This window comes from Camellia sinensis, chromosome 7 (assembly GCF_055761805.1).
Source record: "Camellia sinensis isolate YWXY chromosome 7, ASM5576180v1, whole genome shotgun sequence".
Taxonomy (NCBI): Eukaryota; Viridiplantae; Streptophyta; class Magnoliopsida; order Ericales; family Theaceae; genus Camellia; species Camellia sinensis.
This window is the reverse complement of record NC_138967.1, coordinates 105879587-105896891: the sequence shown is the minus strand read 5'-3', so window position 1 is coordinate 105896891 and position 17305 is coordinate 105879587. Positions and strand designations below refer to the sequence as shown.

The window sequence follows — 17305 nt, the reverse complement described above, 5'->3', positions numbered from 1 at the left end:
ACCTATATGTAGTTGCAAAACAAAAACAGTGCTAACCTTGCCCCTATGATATCTGGATGGAAGAAAATAGAGTTTCGAACTACAACAATAGAAAAACATAGAGTTTTGAACTATAACAGTGGAAGAACACAGAGTTTTGAACTGAAACAATAGAAGAATGATGATGACGATAATGATGATGATAATGAGTTTCTTCTAGGTTTTTTCTAGTTTGTTTCTTTCTTTGATGATCATCACCTAATTCATCTCTCTCAGTTTTGTTGTTTTGTGATTTTCCCCAATTCTCAAACGAGCAAATTAGAGAGAGAGAGAGAGAGAGAGAGAGAGAGGAAGTTCTTTGTGCTGCAAAATTTTTTTTCAACTATGTTTTCTTTTCAATATTATAATTTAATAATATATATTTAGTTTTTAAAGAAACCTAACCCACTAATAGGCGGTGTTTGGCAAGATTTTGGTTTGGGTTTTTTTTTTTTTTTTTTTTTTCACTAAAAGACAAAGTTTTTACAAAATAAAAAAAAAACAAATCCAAACAAAATATCACATCCAACCCTATAATCATTTTACTTTTTCTCTCACAAACATCACATCCAACCACAAAAAAACTCAATTATCTTTCCAAATACCAAAAATTTTTTATCTAATAATATCCTACAACTTAAAAAACCTACATAAAAACTCACTTTTCAAACACTCACATAGTAAATTATTCAAAATAAAACAACAAAATCAAAAAGAAAAGAGGAATCTCAAGCAATTCTTATATATATAGATATAGATATATATATGATAGGCCGGCAGTTATATGTATTAACCACACAAACACTAATAGAAGGAGGACAACAACCAAACACAAACACACAGAGGGAGCGAGGTGCTAGGCCGTGCGTCTGACTGTATCTGACACACAGATGGAAATAGACAACAGATCAGGTTTTATTAACACAGAGGAGAGAGAGAGAGAGAGTGGTGCAAGCCGTACGTCTGAAAGAGATACGATGGCGACAGGGTCTCCAACGGTGTTTGTAAGGACTTTGCTTGCAGGTGAGATACAGATGCATGCAGACAGGGGAATGGATTTTACAAAAAAAAAGGATCGGTATACACATGACAGATACGAATATAAGGCGTCTGATTTTGGGAGATCTAATTCTATGGATGCTGCAATATACAGGGCAGCTATAGCTGGAGACATCCATGGCCTGACAACAGCACTACAACAAGACCCCGAACTCAATCTTGTCAAACAACTCACCCCGCGAGACGACACGATTCTTCATATCGCCGCAAGACTAGGCCATCACCATCTAGTGAAACCAATCCAAAGTCGCTGCCCAGACCTTTTCAAGAGCAAAAACTGCAACGATGATCATCCTCTACATCTTGCTGCAGCTGGTGGTCATCTGTCTATAGTCGAGTCTTTGATCACTAATGCTTTCCAGTTTGCAATTTCTTCGGGCCGAGCAACTGAAGCAGGGGTGCAGGAGGTTTTAAATGTCATAAAAGGGCAAAATAAACAAGGGAATACTCCATTGCATATGGCCGTAAAGGATCATCGATACGAGGTGGCCTTGTCTTTGTTTTTGCGGGCTGCATCACGTTCATGTTTTCCGAATCTGGAAAAAAAGTCACCCTTGTCTATGGCCGCTGAAGCAGGGTATCAGGAGCTCTTTGAGCTTATGATGCAATACGTTGCTTCGAATGTTGACGCTCAAAATATGCTCAAGGATGGCGAACCACTCCTGCATGTTGCTATTACAGCAAGGAACAAGGGTAATTCAATCTTTTACCACTATTTATTTCTTTATATATAACATGCTGTTTTGTATAACTCAATTTCATTGATTCTAATTAATTTGAATGAGCTTTTCTCCGGTCCACACATAAGGTACTGTTGGGCTTCGTGACTTATTATGACTTCATTTCGATGATTTGAAATATTTGCTTTTCTCTGGTCCACATAAAATCCACATAGGGTACTGTTGGGTTTTGTATGGCTCATTATAAGAGTTATTTTCACGATTTGAACTATTTATTTTGTTAGATTTTATATGTACACAAAAATAATATTGATTCTTTAATTATATTTACTATGTAATTTTATTAGATATAACTTCACAAAAACGAACAACAGTATAATTTTAAAAATTGACCATTCAAATTTTTGATGAAAAATATAAAAAAATTATATAGTTATAATTATTGGATCAATTTTTATTTTTTTTAGAATAATCTACACAAAATCTGACAAAATGAATGATTTAAATTACCGCTTCATGGTGGCTCCCATAAAGCCCAACAACGGAATAAGCTCCCTTCATATCTCATCTCTCCATATCTCTCCATACTCGTTTTGTAAGTTTCAATTTGGACCTGCATCAATGATCCGAATCATCTATCTCGTAGACCCCACAATAAAGGTCATTCATGGACAAACTCAACTATACCAAAAAGTTGTAAATACAAAAATAAATCGCATTTTGTTTTATAAAATGAATGGTTAAATATAATTAAATTTGAACTATCTATTTTATAAAACAAATTGTGATTTGTTTGTAGTTGTTTGATGAAGCTAATTTTTTGCTTGGATGACTTTCATTGTAGGGCCTACAAAATAGACGGTTCGAATAATCAGCACATGTCCTAATTAAAACCCATAAAAAGAATATAGAAAGATATATAAAGATGAGATATGGAGGGAGTTTATAACTCAAAAATGAACTAAAGACAAACTTGAGCCAATTAATTTATAGTTCTATAATTTATTAAAAGTGAGGTTTTCTTCTATACACAATACTTAGCGATGTTGTTGAGGTCCATGACGGAGTAAAACCTTACAACAATACTAAAATTTCAAATTTATCTACTCCGAATTTATTCCAAAACAAAAATTAATGGTTTAAATTCATTTCACTTGTGAACCCCACACTTTATCAATTTAATTTTCATTACATATATCCATTCTAGGACCCTAATTCTGGGATCCCAAACTTTTCCAAAACTTTAATACAATGGTGATATTACGTCATTATTCATACGTTGTATCATCATCCAATAATAATATACCACATAAAAAAAGTAAATCTCACCATGTAATTGTAACCACCTATTCAACTCATCCCACTGATTGACAGATATACATATAGTAGGCCTGAATACACATACATGGGAGGTAATAATTGATTTGACATGGTATAACTGTTTGATTGAATTTTTTCTTGTCCATCACGGGTTTCCTCCGATTTAAACCATTCATTTTTGTTGGGGCAAAGCATCTTCAATGCTTACTCTTTATATCTATATATACTAAATTTGAGTAAAGATTTGCATTAAAAGTTTCATCTGATACCAAGTGTTCCAACGCTAAATTTTCAATTTTCATCAAATAACTAGTTGATCGGGAGAATGTTCGAGCGGTTGACCGACTTAAGTAAATTTCTCTTCATTTTTGCAAGCACAAGGTTGTTTGGGAGAACAACCGATCGGACATCCGGTGTACGGTTACCTGCCACAATAATGGCTACCTTCTCAATTTGATGAAATGCTCAAGTCTCCCTCAATTTGATGGAAGTTTTTGGTTTCTCCTAATTTGATATGGGTTTGAGTTCATGATTAGAGTAGTAAAACTGTACTTATTTCATCAAATTTAAATTTGATAGAAAAAAAAAAAAGAGAGTAAGCGTTAGAAATGCTCTCATGCATGCTAAAATCATATTGATCTACTAATCATAACGAAATTATGAACGAAAAAAAATAATTTTTAAAGTATACCATCTATTTTTTTTTGGGAAAGAAATGTGATGAAATGATAAGCTATGTTTATAAGATACACACATAACTTAGCAAAATGAACTGTGATTGTTGGACTAAGACCCATGGCAATCTCACAAGTCTCAGCCACACCTCCAGTCAAGCCTATGTCAAATTAAAATTGCTCTATATCTCGTATCACTGAGTGCATCATTGAAAAATAATCGGCGATTAAAAAATAAAGGGTGAAATCCGTTTTATCGGATGAGGTCATTTGTACTTTATCCCTTATTATTTAGAAATAATTATTTTAGTTTTGGACTAAAATACAATACTAACACTATTAACAAAAAATGTAAATGACATTAATACCCTTCAATTTATTTATTTATTTATTTATTTTTCCTTTACCTTTATATTTCTCATTCTATCTCTTTTGTTATACAATTAATTTAATTTGATCATATAATTTTTCCAACTTCTTAACTCTATTTCTAATTTAATCTCATAAATTACATTATAATATATATATATATATATATATAATGTAATAAAATATATACAGATATATATAGGGAAATTTTTTTTAAGGTCCCTGATATTAAGAATTTATAGCATAAAGGACACTCAATATTTTCATAATGTCTAAGGTCCCTCAACATCAATCCAGAGAAAATTCGGTCCAGAGAATTTCTCTGGACTTTCCAGAGAAATTCTCTCCAGATATCCAGAGAAATTCTCTTTATCCAGAGAAAATTCAGATAGTCCAGAGAAAATTTAGACATCCAGAGAAAATTCAGATGGTTCAGAGAAAATTCACACAATCTAGGAGACTCTGCATCATCGTGCATTTTATATGTTCTTTTACAAATATCTTTTCATGAAGGGTTGCTATCAAAATTCTGTTTGCTAATCCTAGTGCTCTTTGTAGATCAAGTCCAACAAGATGAGGTGGTTGACAGTAAGATCTTGCCATACCTTAGCATAAACAAGAAAGAGAAGAAGTCATTCCCTAGACTTCTAGAGAAAATTCAACTTCAAAGAGAAAATTGGTCCAGAGAAATTCTGGACTTTCCAATTTCTCTGACATTCCCTAGAATTCCCACTATAAATTTCTCTGGCCTTCCATTCTCTCCAGAAAAATTTCCCTTCTCTCCAGAGAAATTGTAATGTGCTTCATCTTGTTTGAATATGCTGTATTGTTGATATTGATTCAGAATTTCTACAATTGTTTGGGAAATTCCTATCATTTTCTTTGAAAGAATTCAATAAATTTTTGTTGTACTTATCTACATATTTTCCAGGGTATATCTATCCTTACCTAATTCTAATGGAGAGTGGGAAATATACGGAAGGCCAGAGAAAAAAATTTCTCCGGAGAGAAGGGAAGACCAGAGAAATTTGCAATAGAAAGTCTAGGGAAGGTCAGAGAAATTTAAAAATTTCTCTGAAAAGTCCCTGCACCAATTTTCTCTGTGAAGTTGAATTTAGCAAAATCAACAATTATTACCAGCTCTACAACCTGAATTTTGTAGAATCAAATATCAATTATTGAATATAAGTAGTCTCGCTAAGAAGAGTTGGAGAAACTTACTAGTTATGAGATAAAAAAAAGAGGTTCTCCCAAAATCCAAACCAAGTTAGAGGAGATTTCTATTTGCTTGTTTCAGGCCTGTCAAAATGTTCCATTCCGTACATGAGTTTGTCATTGACAATGGATAAATTCTGAAATGCTACTGAAATGATAACAGTAAATCATTTTTTTACAAGAAATCAGTTGGCTCATATATATGCACATTATCACAATTCACAAACACAATAAAAAGAGTGGGATTCTACTGGAGAGAAGGGTACACATCATCAATTTGCTTCTTCCCAAGTCCGACCCCTCTCTCTCTCTCTCTCTCTATATATATATATATATATATTTATACAATCAAAAAATATTTGCCATATTTATGATTTTAACTTTCGAAGCACTCAACACAACTTTCAACTCCCAATCGTCGAGCTCCCAACACAACCTCTACGATGCAGCGTCGATTGGATTGTTCTGAAAAGTTGTCAAGATGTTCCGATTCACCTCTTCGGAAGAAGCAATGATAGATGAGATAGGACGACTGGCTCTGTGAGTGGCTGAGCTGACTTGATGTTCCGCTGGAGATATCGACGGGACGCCGCAAAGATTGTCGTTCACGATGGTGATTCCAACTACCTTCGCTGCTACTCTCATGGCTCCACCCCTTTCCATGGTTGCGATTGATCGAAACCTAGAACAAAAAAATATATGTAACGATTTTATAATATTTCATAGAGTCAAATTTCTCTGTGATATATGAATGTGGGAGTTGAAGGACCTTAGACATTATAAAATAATATTGTGGATCTCTTCCATTACTAAAAATGGGAGAGGGACCTTAGACTAATTTTCCCATATATATATATATATATATATCTAACTCTCTGAATATATGTATATTATAAAATATAAGTATATTATATATATATTTATATGTATGTATATCTAACTCTTTGAATACACACACACACACACACACATATATATATATATATATATATATATGTATATATATATATGAAGGAAAAAGATACGGGTAATCATATTACCTGAAGCGGAAATATTTTGGATTAGATGCTTGAATTACGAGTTTTATCTGGAAAATCCTTCGTCAATTAAGAAGCTACTAGAGTTTCTTAATGTATTATCCACACTCCAAATCTCAAGGTTGACCTAAGAGGGAAGAAAAAAGATGGAAATATCTTGCAGAGATTTTTTTAGTAAACTCCCACAACAATAATACTTATATATATATATATATATATATATATATTCTTCTCTATATCAGATATATAGAGATTCTCTGTTTGCAGAGGTGGAGTTGTAATCTCCCATAACAACTCAAACATCTCTTTAGATAATTTTCTTAATTATCTTATACTCCCTCCGTCCCAAAATATTAGCCCCTTATTCTATTTTTTATTATCCAAAAATATTAATCCATTTTTACAAATCAAGTACAAAAATAATATAAATTTCTCATTTTGCCCTTCTTTTAAATTCATTAACAAAAGTACAATTATGACATTGATATTCTCCAAAAAATGTACTATCAAAGGATCATTTTGGAAAATTAATTTATTTAAAGTGCAGTAATTGTACTACTAAAAAAAGTTGGATTTCCCAAAAGGGACTATTATTTTGGGACTGAGGAAGTATTATAAATCATGTGAATTATCAATAACCCATATGGACACTCCATGGGTTATGCATCGAATCAAATCTAACCCAATTTCCAACATCTCCTACTTGTCCACATCGTTGGTTATATTCACAACCGTCATTTCTCAATCTCTCATTCAGTCCACTCATCATATGGAAAAATGAAGCGTGCGACCTAACGAGAAGGTATAAAGGTATGAGTGCTATATTAAGCCATTATAACCTAACATAACACATCACTCGAAATATCTCGTCCACACCCCATATTCATTGGATCACACCAGATCAAATATTTTAAAAACCCCTCGTAAGTCATAGTTCATAAACATGCTTGACATCAACAATGCATTTGTACTCATGATTATATTGTGATCTCAAATCCGACACAATCGCCTGGGCAATAAGTTACAATACAATGGTATGATTTTCAATAATCTTTCCTAGCCACTCATGTCAATTCACTCAAACTTGGCCCCTTTCCCAAACATGGTCCTTTGGATTGTATTCATCATGACCCTTGGATGCCATGCTAAAGTAATGACATCAAGTCATCACTTCATGACATAGTTCCAGGTTCAAGGGTATAGAGCAGGGATTTGTCTAGTCACTCCCTTAAACATACAGTATGATATGTATGTTATCGCGGAACTCCCACTAGATTGGGTTTGTTACTCTCTAACGTCATACGAATCTTAGTGTAGTTGCTGTACAAGCACCTAACTTGAGTTTCTTAGCATATTCGCTTATCAAGCGCCTATCTAAGACCTTACATTCAGCTATATTTAGGCTTCATGAAGCTGTAGATGACTTTATGTTTGACTTTTTAAAGTCTCATCTTAGCCAATGCTAAGGCGACGTCTAATAATAAATCAGTTTTGTTCACTTCTCAAGTCACAAAATATTTACCTCGCTCGCTCTCTAAGCGCCAAGATAATTAATATCTCATTCCACTCGCTCTACAAGCGCTAGGGTGATCGCTAGTGTGAGAAGGCCGATCTAAGCCTGGTAACATCATATACAATGTGTGCTAATAGTATCAATTAAGCCATAAAACCATATGAATAAATAGTCATGCATTAGATACTCATAAAATATCTAACAATGTCAATGATGTATCCAAAGTATGTCAAATCCCACGAAGTCCTAAACTCTTAACTTGAGTCAGGACAGTATCTCTTGCAGTGGATCAACCACCATCCTGCTAGTGGAGATATATTGTAGGACTACCCTCCCTCATATAATCACACCTTGAATAAAGTGAAAACGAATGTCGATGTGTTTTATCCTACCAAGACGCTTAGGATTCCCTAGAATATGCTAAAGCTGTCATACTATCAGTATGGATCATAACGGCTTCATTTGCAAGAGTCATGATCCCAATGCGTTGTAGAAATCTCCTCAACCAAATAGCCTCTAGCATTATTGCTGAACAAGCAACGCACTCTTACTCTGTCATGGACAAAGATGGTGAAAAAACATGCTCTTCACTGCTTGTCAATGAATAAGTCCTCAGTTAATCTAGTAACGACTGACCACCCACTACAAAACATATGTTTGGTCAAGAACATATCATAACGTATATCAAACTACGAACTGCACTCGCATAGGGAACCTTTGCGATTTGTTTATTTTCCTCATCTATTCTTAGGGCAAGAGTCAATGCTCAGATTACGTCCCTTCTCAATCGGATTGTCAATGGGTTTGGAATAGTGCATCCAAAACTATTCTTAGATCCTCTTAATGTAAGTCTCTTGAGATAAACAGAGAAGTCTCTTAGAGCGAACATTTCTCATAACCTGATTAATTACATAATTTGTGTGATGGCCCCAAATTAATTAAATTACAACATTTCTCATAACCTGATTAATTCGAAATCTTTCCAAGCCAAACAATAACATTAATCTCAAAAGTCCTCTTTTCCATTGAACTACATATCAAATATTACAATTTTCATATTCTTGTCTTACTAATAATATCATTACATAGTTCATGAAAGTAGAGAATAAAAATAATAATGCCTTAATGGCGTACAAACATCAAGGCAAGGCCTTGTTACAATAAAATGGACACGAGGTCCCAAACACATACGCTCGAAGCTTCCACATAATACATCCACGAGCCTTCGTGCCCCAACAAAACGAAGAAGTCCACCTCCTTCTCATAGGGGTGATTGCACAACATTAATTCATGAAATTGTTAGATAGGAATAAGCTAGATGCTCAATAGAAATATTTCTAACAAAGTATTTAATTATTTGAAAATCCATACGGCATTATCACAACCAAAACATTTTCTTGTTTAACTCATGTTAATGGTTTAAGATACAAAACTAAGATATTAAAATTTCCATGAAAATTACACTTCAACACTGTGGGGTAAATACACCATGAAGTCCCTATAGAGAGTCCCAATATATATATATACATAGGTTTATATCCAAAATATCTCCACATTTGCCGGCTATTAATATGGCAAGGAATGGGCACCAAAAGTCATCCGTTTTTTCCATTTTTACCAACTACAATACTGCAGGACCAGTGGACACCCAAAAATATTTTCCCACATTCGTCCAGCGATATGCACAGACAAGGCAATTGGGCACTTTGACTCCCCACGCAAGTACCACATACAACATAACTCAAACCAAACCCGACTCACTACCCAAACTCCCATGTTATTTACCACCCCCTTAAACAACCTTTCCAAGATTTCCACAAATTTCAAGAATTTATACATCCATGAAAAGAAAGGTATATGTCACCATTCAAATAATTGAGCTATTATGTAGACACAATCTTTGTATTTCCAACAAAAATCTCAAAAGCTTTTAATTTCACGAGTCTCAAATCAAACTACATCTCAATCTCATAGTTCAATCATAAATTTAAAGAATTGAAAGTTAATTCCATTTGAGCATATCATTGTTCAATTTCGAGAATTAGGGTTTTTATTAAATTTGGGGCTTTTGCCCCTCCATAATGTAAAATGTTATTTTTTAACTAAGGTTTTCATAATCCACAAACATTAATATAAGTTTTGAGAAAATATAGGAGAAATTCCCTTTTCAAATAAAAACCCAATTTTTGTAAACTCAAACATCAATCATAAAACCAATGTCACAATAATACCAAATAAACATCCTCAAAGTAAAGAGATACAAAGTTAAAAGTAATCCTACCTCCAAGATGAGAGTAGAGATGCCAGATCAAGAGGATTCTTTCGAAAATTCAAAATCCAATCAATTAAAAATGTTGATCTTCATTTGTTCTTCATCTTTTATGTAAGATCCATGGTGGATTATTGGTGAAAAATTGATGAAATCAAGGTTTTGAGGTCTAGGGTTTTGGGTATGAAGGAGAGGGAGAGAAAAGAGGAAGAAAGAATGGAAAATTAGGGCCAAAAACTCACTTTAAAGTGCTTGATATCGGACAGACCACTCGAGCTGTTAAAGCTTGGCTCGACAGTGAAAAGAAGGTCCCAGAATCTTTGAAATTCGTGTAGGCCACTCGAGCAATCAAAAGTTCGCTCGAGCGGACTTGTCTCCAGCATAGGTACCCGAATTTCAAACGGACATAACTCCCTCGTCCAGACTCCGTTTTAGGTCATTCTTGTGTCCAAATCGAAACCCCAGAAACAAGCTTTCCAATCATTCTAGCCTTAAATCCAAATTCAAAGTGTAGAAAGATAAAGGGGAAAAAGAGTGAAGGCTACTCAGGGGACAATTGTCCGAATCAATGTTATTGGTTCAATTTTACTTTACTATTATGATACCACCTCAATTAATATTCCAAAATGAACCAAAGAGGCTCCAAGTACAATAATAAGAGTGTCAAGAGCAATCCCACTAGTCCAAGAAGTACAAAGTGTTACAATTTGCCTCTTTCATGTCCTTCATTTCAAAAATAGAAGACGACCACTTCTGATTGGCGACAATTATATCCATGTGATTTCCAGCTAACAATATGTCATCACCATACAATGATACAATGGTCTTCCTCCATGATCTCAAACCTAGTCGAAATGATGGTTTTTTGGAATCCAAAATACCATTATCTAGACGATCGCTTTAGGTCATAAATGGAATGTTTGAGATGGCATGCTTTGTACTTTTGTCCATTGACCTCAAAGCTTACTAGTTGATCCCTATTGATCTCCTTGTCCAGTTCTCCATTGAGAAATGCAGTCATAATATCCGTTTAGAAAAGTTCCAAAGCCAAATGTGCGACAATAGCTAGAATTAGACGAATGAGGGCAAATCTCACCACTGGAGAGAATGTTTATACCCTGTCTTTGGGTATAGCCCTTCACTATGAGACGAACTTTTGAATCATCATCCTTGTGCTTAACTTTTAAGACCCATTTGCGCCTAGGTAAAAAGTCAACCAACTCCCAAATTTGGTTAGAACTCATTTCATCCTTCATAGCAATCATCCACTCACTAGTATTCAGTGAAACTAATGCTTCCTCATTGGAAGTAGGCTCATTAAGATCCAACAAAGCACACATGAAAGATTTCCCCTCAATATCATAAGATGACGAGGAATGATTCCTCGTTTACCTCTATGTAGTTGGGATCCTTATTGAGTCATTTTCTAGTGAAACACTTCCAGTAGAAGGTAGATCACTCCTACTATCTCTGGCTATTTTAGGATGAGTCTCTAATTCTCCACCCTTGCCAAAAGATGGTGTGGCTTCCTTAGACTCCTGCAACTCAAATAGTACAAGATCTTTCTTTACTTCATCAATACTAGAAAATTCACTCTCAATGAAATTGACATCTCGCGACTCACTTTCAATCATTCCACTACAAGGATGTTCACTATACTTTACATAACCCTTTGAGCATTCTGAGTATCTAACAAACACTTGTTTATTTGCGTTGAGGCCTAACTTCCCATTCTTATAAGAAGTATTATCAACAAAACCCGTACAACTCCAAGGCTTCAAATGCTTCAAATCAGATTTTGCGCCATTTCATAATTCGTATGGAGTCGTTGCAAATGAGTTTGAAGACACATGGTTAAGGATGTAGGCAGGAGTCATAAAAGCATCCCCCAAAAAGATATAGGGATGTTGACTTGTGCCATCATTGATGTAACCATTTCCAGCAAAGTACGATTATGTCTCTTTGCTACACAATTTTGTTACGAAGTGTCTGGAATCATTAACTGCTTATGTATACCCTTTTCCTGACATAGTTGCTATAATTGAAATGATAAATATTCATGCCCTCGATTTGTTCGAAGGATGCTCAATTTCTTGTCTGTCTGATTCTTAACCAATGCAATAAAACACTGAAGCAATCCAATGCCTCAAATCGATGTGTGAGATCAAATAGACATAATTGAACCGTGAATAGTCATTAGCAAATATAAGGAAATAAGAAGCACCATGGCATGTCTTCACATTTATAGGTCCGCAAATGTTAGAGTGGACTAACTCTAGAAGACATAAAGTCCTAGGTGCCTTTCCAGAAGGCTTCCTACAGGCATTTCTTGCAAAACAAGGCTCGCATACAGGAAGACTTACATTAGCAAGATGCCCCAACAGGCCTTCTTTACTTAGTTTAGTCATTCTATCTTTTCCTATGTGATGAAGACTAGTATGCCAATTAACAGGATTTTAATGTATCATTATCACAAGACATACAAGATTATGAGGAAATATCCAAATTCAGCATAAATAAACCATTGGAAAGAAAACCTTGTCCATACAAGCCCTTATTCAAATAGGAATCCAACTAACTAGTATTAAAAACAAATCCTAGCAAAGTAATAACTGATAAAAGATTATAGTAGACACAAAGTGCGTAAAGCACATCATGGTGAAGTAAAGTGCACCTCAGACGCGTATTGAGCTAGTAAGAACCAACCCGAAGGACATCCTCTCGAGTTATATTACCCAAATTAATGTACTACTTGCCCACAAGTATTTTTTTTGTAATCCACGAACTCAACTCTTTCTTTGACTTTGTGGTGGGTTGCTTATGAGTTCTACAATCCAACAATGGAGAGAATTAGCAACACATACATGTGAACAAACACAAGTATTTAAAGAGTTAAGTGAAAGGTCTACATTTTTTGCATCAAGGCATTCTCGAGCAAAATGACCTCGCTTCCCACAGTTATAGCACTTGACTTTGGTCTTGTTTTTATTTCCAATGCGCTTGCCTCAATGGCGCTTCCCCACATTATCTCTCTTAGGACCAAGGCTACTAGCTGCACCATCATGTTTTCCTTGTTTGTTGCGCTTAGGCCTGAATGCCTGATGCAGCCCTGGTTGGGTGACAAGGACAGTGCTATGGTACGACCCAGGCACTTCGCTTCAAGCCCGTATTGTTTAAATTTCAAAATAAGAGCATGCAGCATGGTTGCAGGTGTGGTTTCATATGTAATATTTAGTTGATTCTAAATGTCATGAGCAATGGGGTTTGTCTCAAACTCCCATATGAGATCATTGTGCATGCTGCTAAGCATAGTATAGCGCTTGCATTAATCTCCCTTGACCCAATTCTGATGGGTCTCCATGTCATGGCAATGTTGGGCAGTGGTTCTTTCTTTAGATCAGATCTTAAGAGTAGTCAATTTTTATATGACTTCTTGTTTGTTAAGCGAATATTGGATTTCATCTTTGATGAGGTCAGTAACAACATTCTTAGAGGCCATTTCACTACATTGATTGCACAGGGTTCAACATTAGCACACTTTTAAGAATTTTATTCCCCAAAACACAATTGGCATACAATATTTCCACTGACTACAGAGATAGAATTTCGCTAAGCTCATAATCATCTCCCTCTATGTGAGCTAAAATATGACACCCAATTAATTTTGAATAAAATTATGTAAGAGGCAAAATCATCTCTTAAATCCACAACATTACACCATGCATAATATATATGAGTCCAAAAATGCGCTACACAATTTTGTATGTGGGCTCCACTTGAAGCCCTATTGGTAATATGGTGTAACATGTTAAGGCAACGTTGAAATGTATTGGTGACAATGAAACACTTCCCCTTACATGGCTATGGAAAAATATATCCAAAATAAATAAATAACTACAACACAAAAGAATCATAATATATTGATTCTAATAAAAAAATAATAATAATAACTTGGGGAAGCCACTTCACTAATACATTTGTGGGGCCTACCTTTAACAATACAAAAATAAAATAAATAAACATGTGCACAAAAATTACCAACATTACCTCCATTCATCAAAACATACATCAATAATAAATGAATGACCAAATGATAGAGGTCAAAGTACAATTCCTACTAAGGAAAAGAGTATAGTCATGAAAAATTAGGACTTAAAAAACACATATTAGTTCTCAACTAATATATATTAAAAAATCAATAAATTAATTTCACAATTTAATAGAACAAAAATAAATGTTAAAACAACCAAAAAGGAATTAACAAATTATGCATGATAATTGATAAAACAGAAAAAGAATTTTCAGAATTTTTTAAATCTTTCTGCAATTTTCAGAATTATATTTCTAATTTTTTGTAATTTTCAAAATTAAAAAAATATAAACAAATGAGAATATATGAAGATAATTCAAAAATAAATAATTTGAGGACTCATAGCCAAATAGAAAAATAGAACATGTAGTGAGGATCCCCCACGCGCTGCGAGTGTAATACACACGCCTCAGGACACGTGCCATGCACCTTCACGTGCTTTGGCTGTTGGTCTGCACGTGTGGAACGTGCAGGTGCATCCACGTGCACCACGTGGCAACCTTCACGTGTGCGCTTTTGCATGCTGATTACATCAGTTGCACGTAGTGCACTGGTGTCATCACGCCAACATCTCGCCTTGTTCTAAGGTGCACCGCGCCGGTCCCAGCCGCACGAAGTCAACTTCCACGTTCTGCTGATGTCATGATGACATCAACCTTCGACTTTCAAAATCTCTGTTTTTCTCAAAATTTATCAAAAATAGCGATTTTGGCCAAAAAAATCTTTGAAAAGCCATAACGTTTTTAATTTAACTCTGATTAAAACCCATTTTATATGGATGGAAAGCTTACAAAGAGTACTTTCAAAATATGTAACTTTCAATCACAAAAAACAAATTTTTTTATACTGATTTTTGAGATAAAAATATATGCTCTAATGGAGTTTTAACAAAATTAGGGTTTTCAAAATCTTTTTTAACATGCCAGGATATTCAACAATGTTTAAGCATATAATATTGAATTAAACATGAATAAATCAAATCTATGGCATGCAAATCATGAGGCGAAAACAAGAAATAATGTCTCTGATACCAATGATGGGAAAAGATGCAGGTAATCATATTACCTGAAGCGAAAACAGTTTGGATCGGATGTTTGAATTATGAGCCTCGTCTAGAAAACCCTAGCTACTAGGTTCTATAATAGTGACCTAAGAGGGAAGAATAGAGAGAGAAATATTTTGTACAGATTTTTCAAGTAAACTCCCACAACAATAATACGTATATTATCTTCTCTATATCAGATATATAGAGATTCTCTACTGATAGAGGTGGAGTTGTAGTCTCCCACAACAACTTAAACACCTCTTTAGATAATCCTCTTAATTATAAATCATGTGAATTATCAATAACCCATGTGGACGCACCATGGGTTATGAGTCGGTTCAAATCCAACCCAATTTCCAACAATATACATATAGCCAAAGATCTTATGTGGTTGATTACCTTTTAAGAAAGAACAAACTCATCAACAAACAGAGGAAACAAAAATATAAAATAAAATAAAAAAGAGGAGCATAATGTTTCATTTCTCCTAATAAACTTCATGGGTTTATGAATCAGCATTCAAGAAATCAGGATGAGAACATGTGGGCCTTGAGATACGAAGAATAAAATAGTGACCGCCAACTTCGGCCAGCGGGGATGCCAATGAGCCCCTCCCTTTCACACAGGAGGATTTAGAAACCTCGTGTTTATTTGTGTGTGATGCAGTGATATGCAGCTACTATATATGTTTGGCCCCTGCAAATTTTTTGACCGCAACAAAAACATAATCCTTCCCACATAAAATAGAATTGAGCCTAGTCAAAGCATAACTCAAGACTTATAAAAGTGGGGCCCAGTAAGCAGTAGTTGCTAGTAGTTTTAATGGATTTTATTAATGTGTGTTTTAAAGCACATATTAAAAAGTTTTATAATATTGTATATTTCGAATGAAAGTGTAATAAAAAAAAATGTATAATTTATCTCTTTTAACATTTGTCTTAAAGACATACGTTAACAATGCCTATTTTTATTAAACTAATAAAAAATTTATATAATTTTACAATTTTTATTTTTTTTTTAAATTTGACTACTTGGAGGTATATATTTTATTTTTTTAGTCAATAATGTTTTATTTCAACCATTGTAAAAATTAAGCTTGTTGGCCAGTTGAATTTGTTTTTATAGCACAATGAAATAATCAAATTATTTTAACCAATCTAATGGGATTTGTTTTCAAAATTTTAATGCTTCACTTGCCCATTTTCTTAATAAATTTACACACTCTCTACTTTCTCTTCGCCCTTGTGAAGATCAAGGGATCGAGAAAGAGACCCACTCCTCCGCCACTTCCTTCATCCCCACATTTGATTAGTTTGCTTGTTGCTCCATCTTCGTCACAGACATCGTCGCCGTCCAATCCATCGCCATTGAGTTTGCTTTAGATATGCTTCAAATCTTTTTTCTATTATTATTTTATGGTTTTCGCGACAATCGGAGCAGAGGCGGAGGGAGATAGAGAGGGGAAGGGGGAGGGAAGGGGAACAATTGGGTTTCAAAAGAAGATGGTGAGTTGAGAAACCCCAAACCCAGATGAGAAAGTGGGAGTTTTTCGGGTAAATAAAGATTTTCTAGAGAAAATCTTGAAATGGATCACTAATCTTTCTGGGTTTGGTGATTGAAGATGAAGAGAAGGGTAGAAATGTATTTTAATATTTTCATTTTATCTTAATTTGAAAAGAAAAATAGGCCCACTCTCAAATATGGTGAGTGTATTATAAATAGCTTGGACGAAAAAAGTAATCGTTGCACTTTACTCCCAAACCACAAGAAGGCTAAGTGGTTATTTCTAAATGATAGGGAGTAAAGTATAACTGGTCTAAACCATAGGGATAAGGCGGATGTTGCCCAAACTTAAAAAATAATGATAATGATGATATATAACATAGCTGTTGATTTATGATTGCATGTCACTCCAGTAAAGTGAACTATTCTATGTTAATTTAAATATTATTCAACAATTAACCATAATGCCATTAATTTGGTTCAACTTGAAACTGACTCCTTCTCCTCCTCCTA

At 34.4% G+C, this 17305-nt stretch overlaps 1 protein-coding gene across 1 annotated transcript in view; it reads left to right on the top strand.

Annotated features, from left to right (window-relative positions):
* Nucleotides 1–815: 815 nt before the first annotated feature.
* The window catches only part of LOC114276299 (protein ACCELERATED CELL DEATH 6-like), a 111137-nt gene continuing 94647 nt past the window's right edge, over nt 816–17305 (top strand). The window contains exon 1 of the mRNA XM_082878964.1: nt 816–1770. Coding sequence (XP_082735090.1) covers nt 909–1770 — 862 coding nt within the window. The 5' untranslated portion in view covers nt 816–908. The remainder of the gene's footprint in view (nt 1771–17305) is intronic.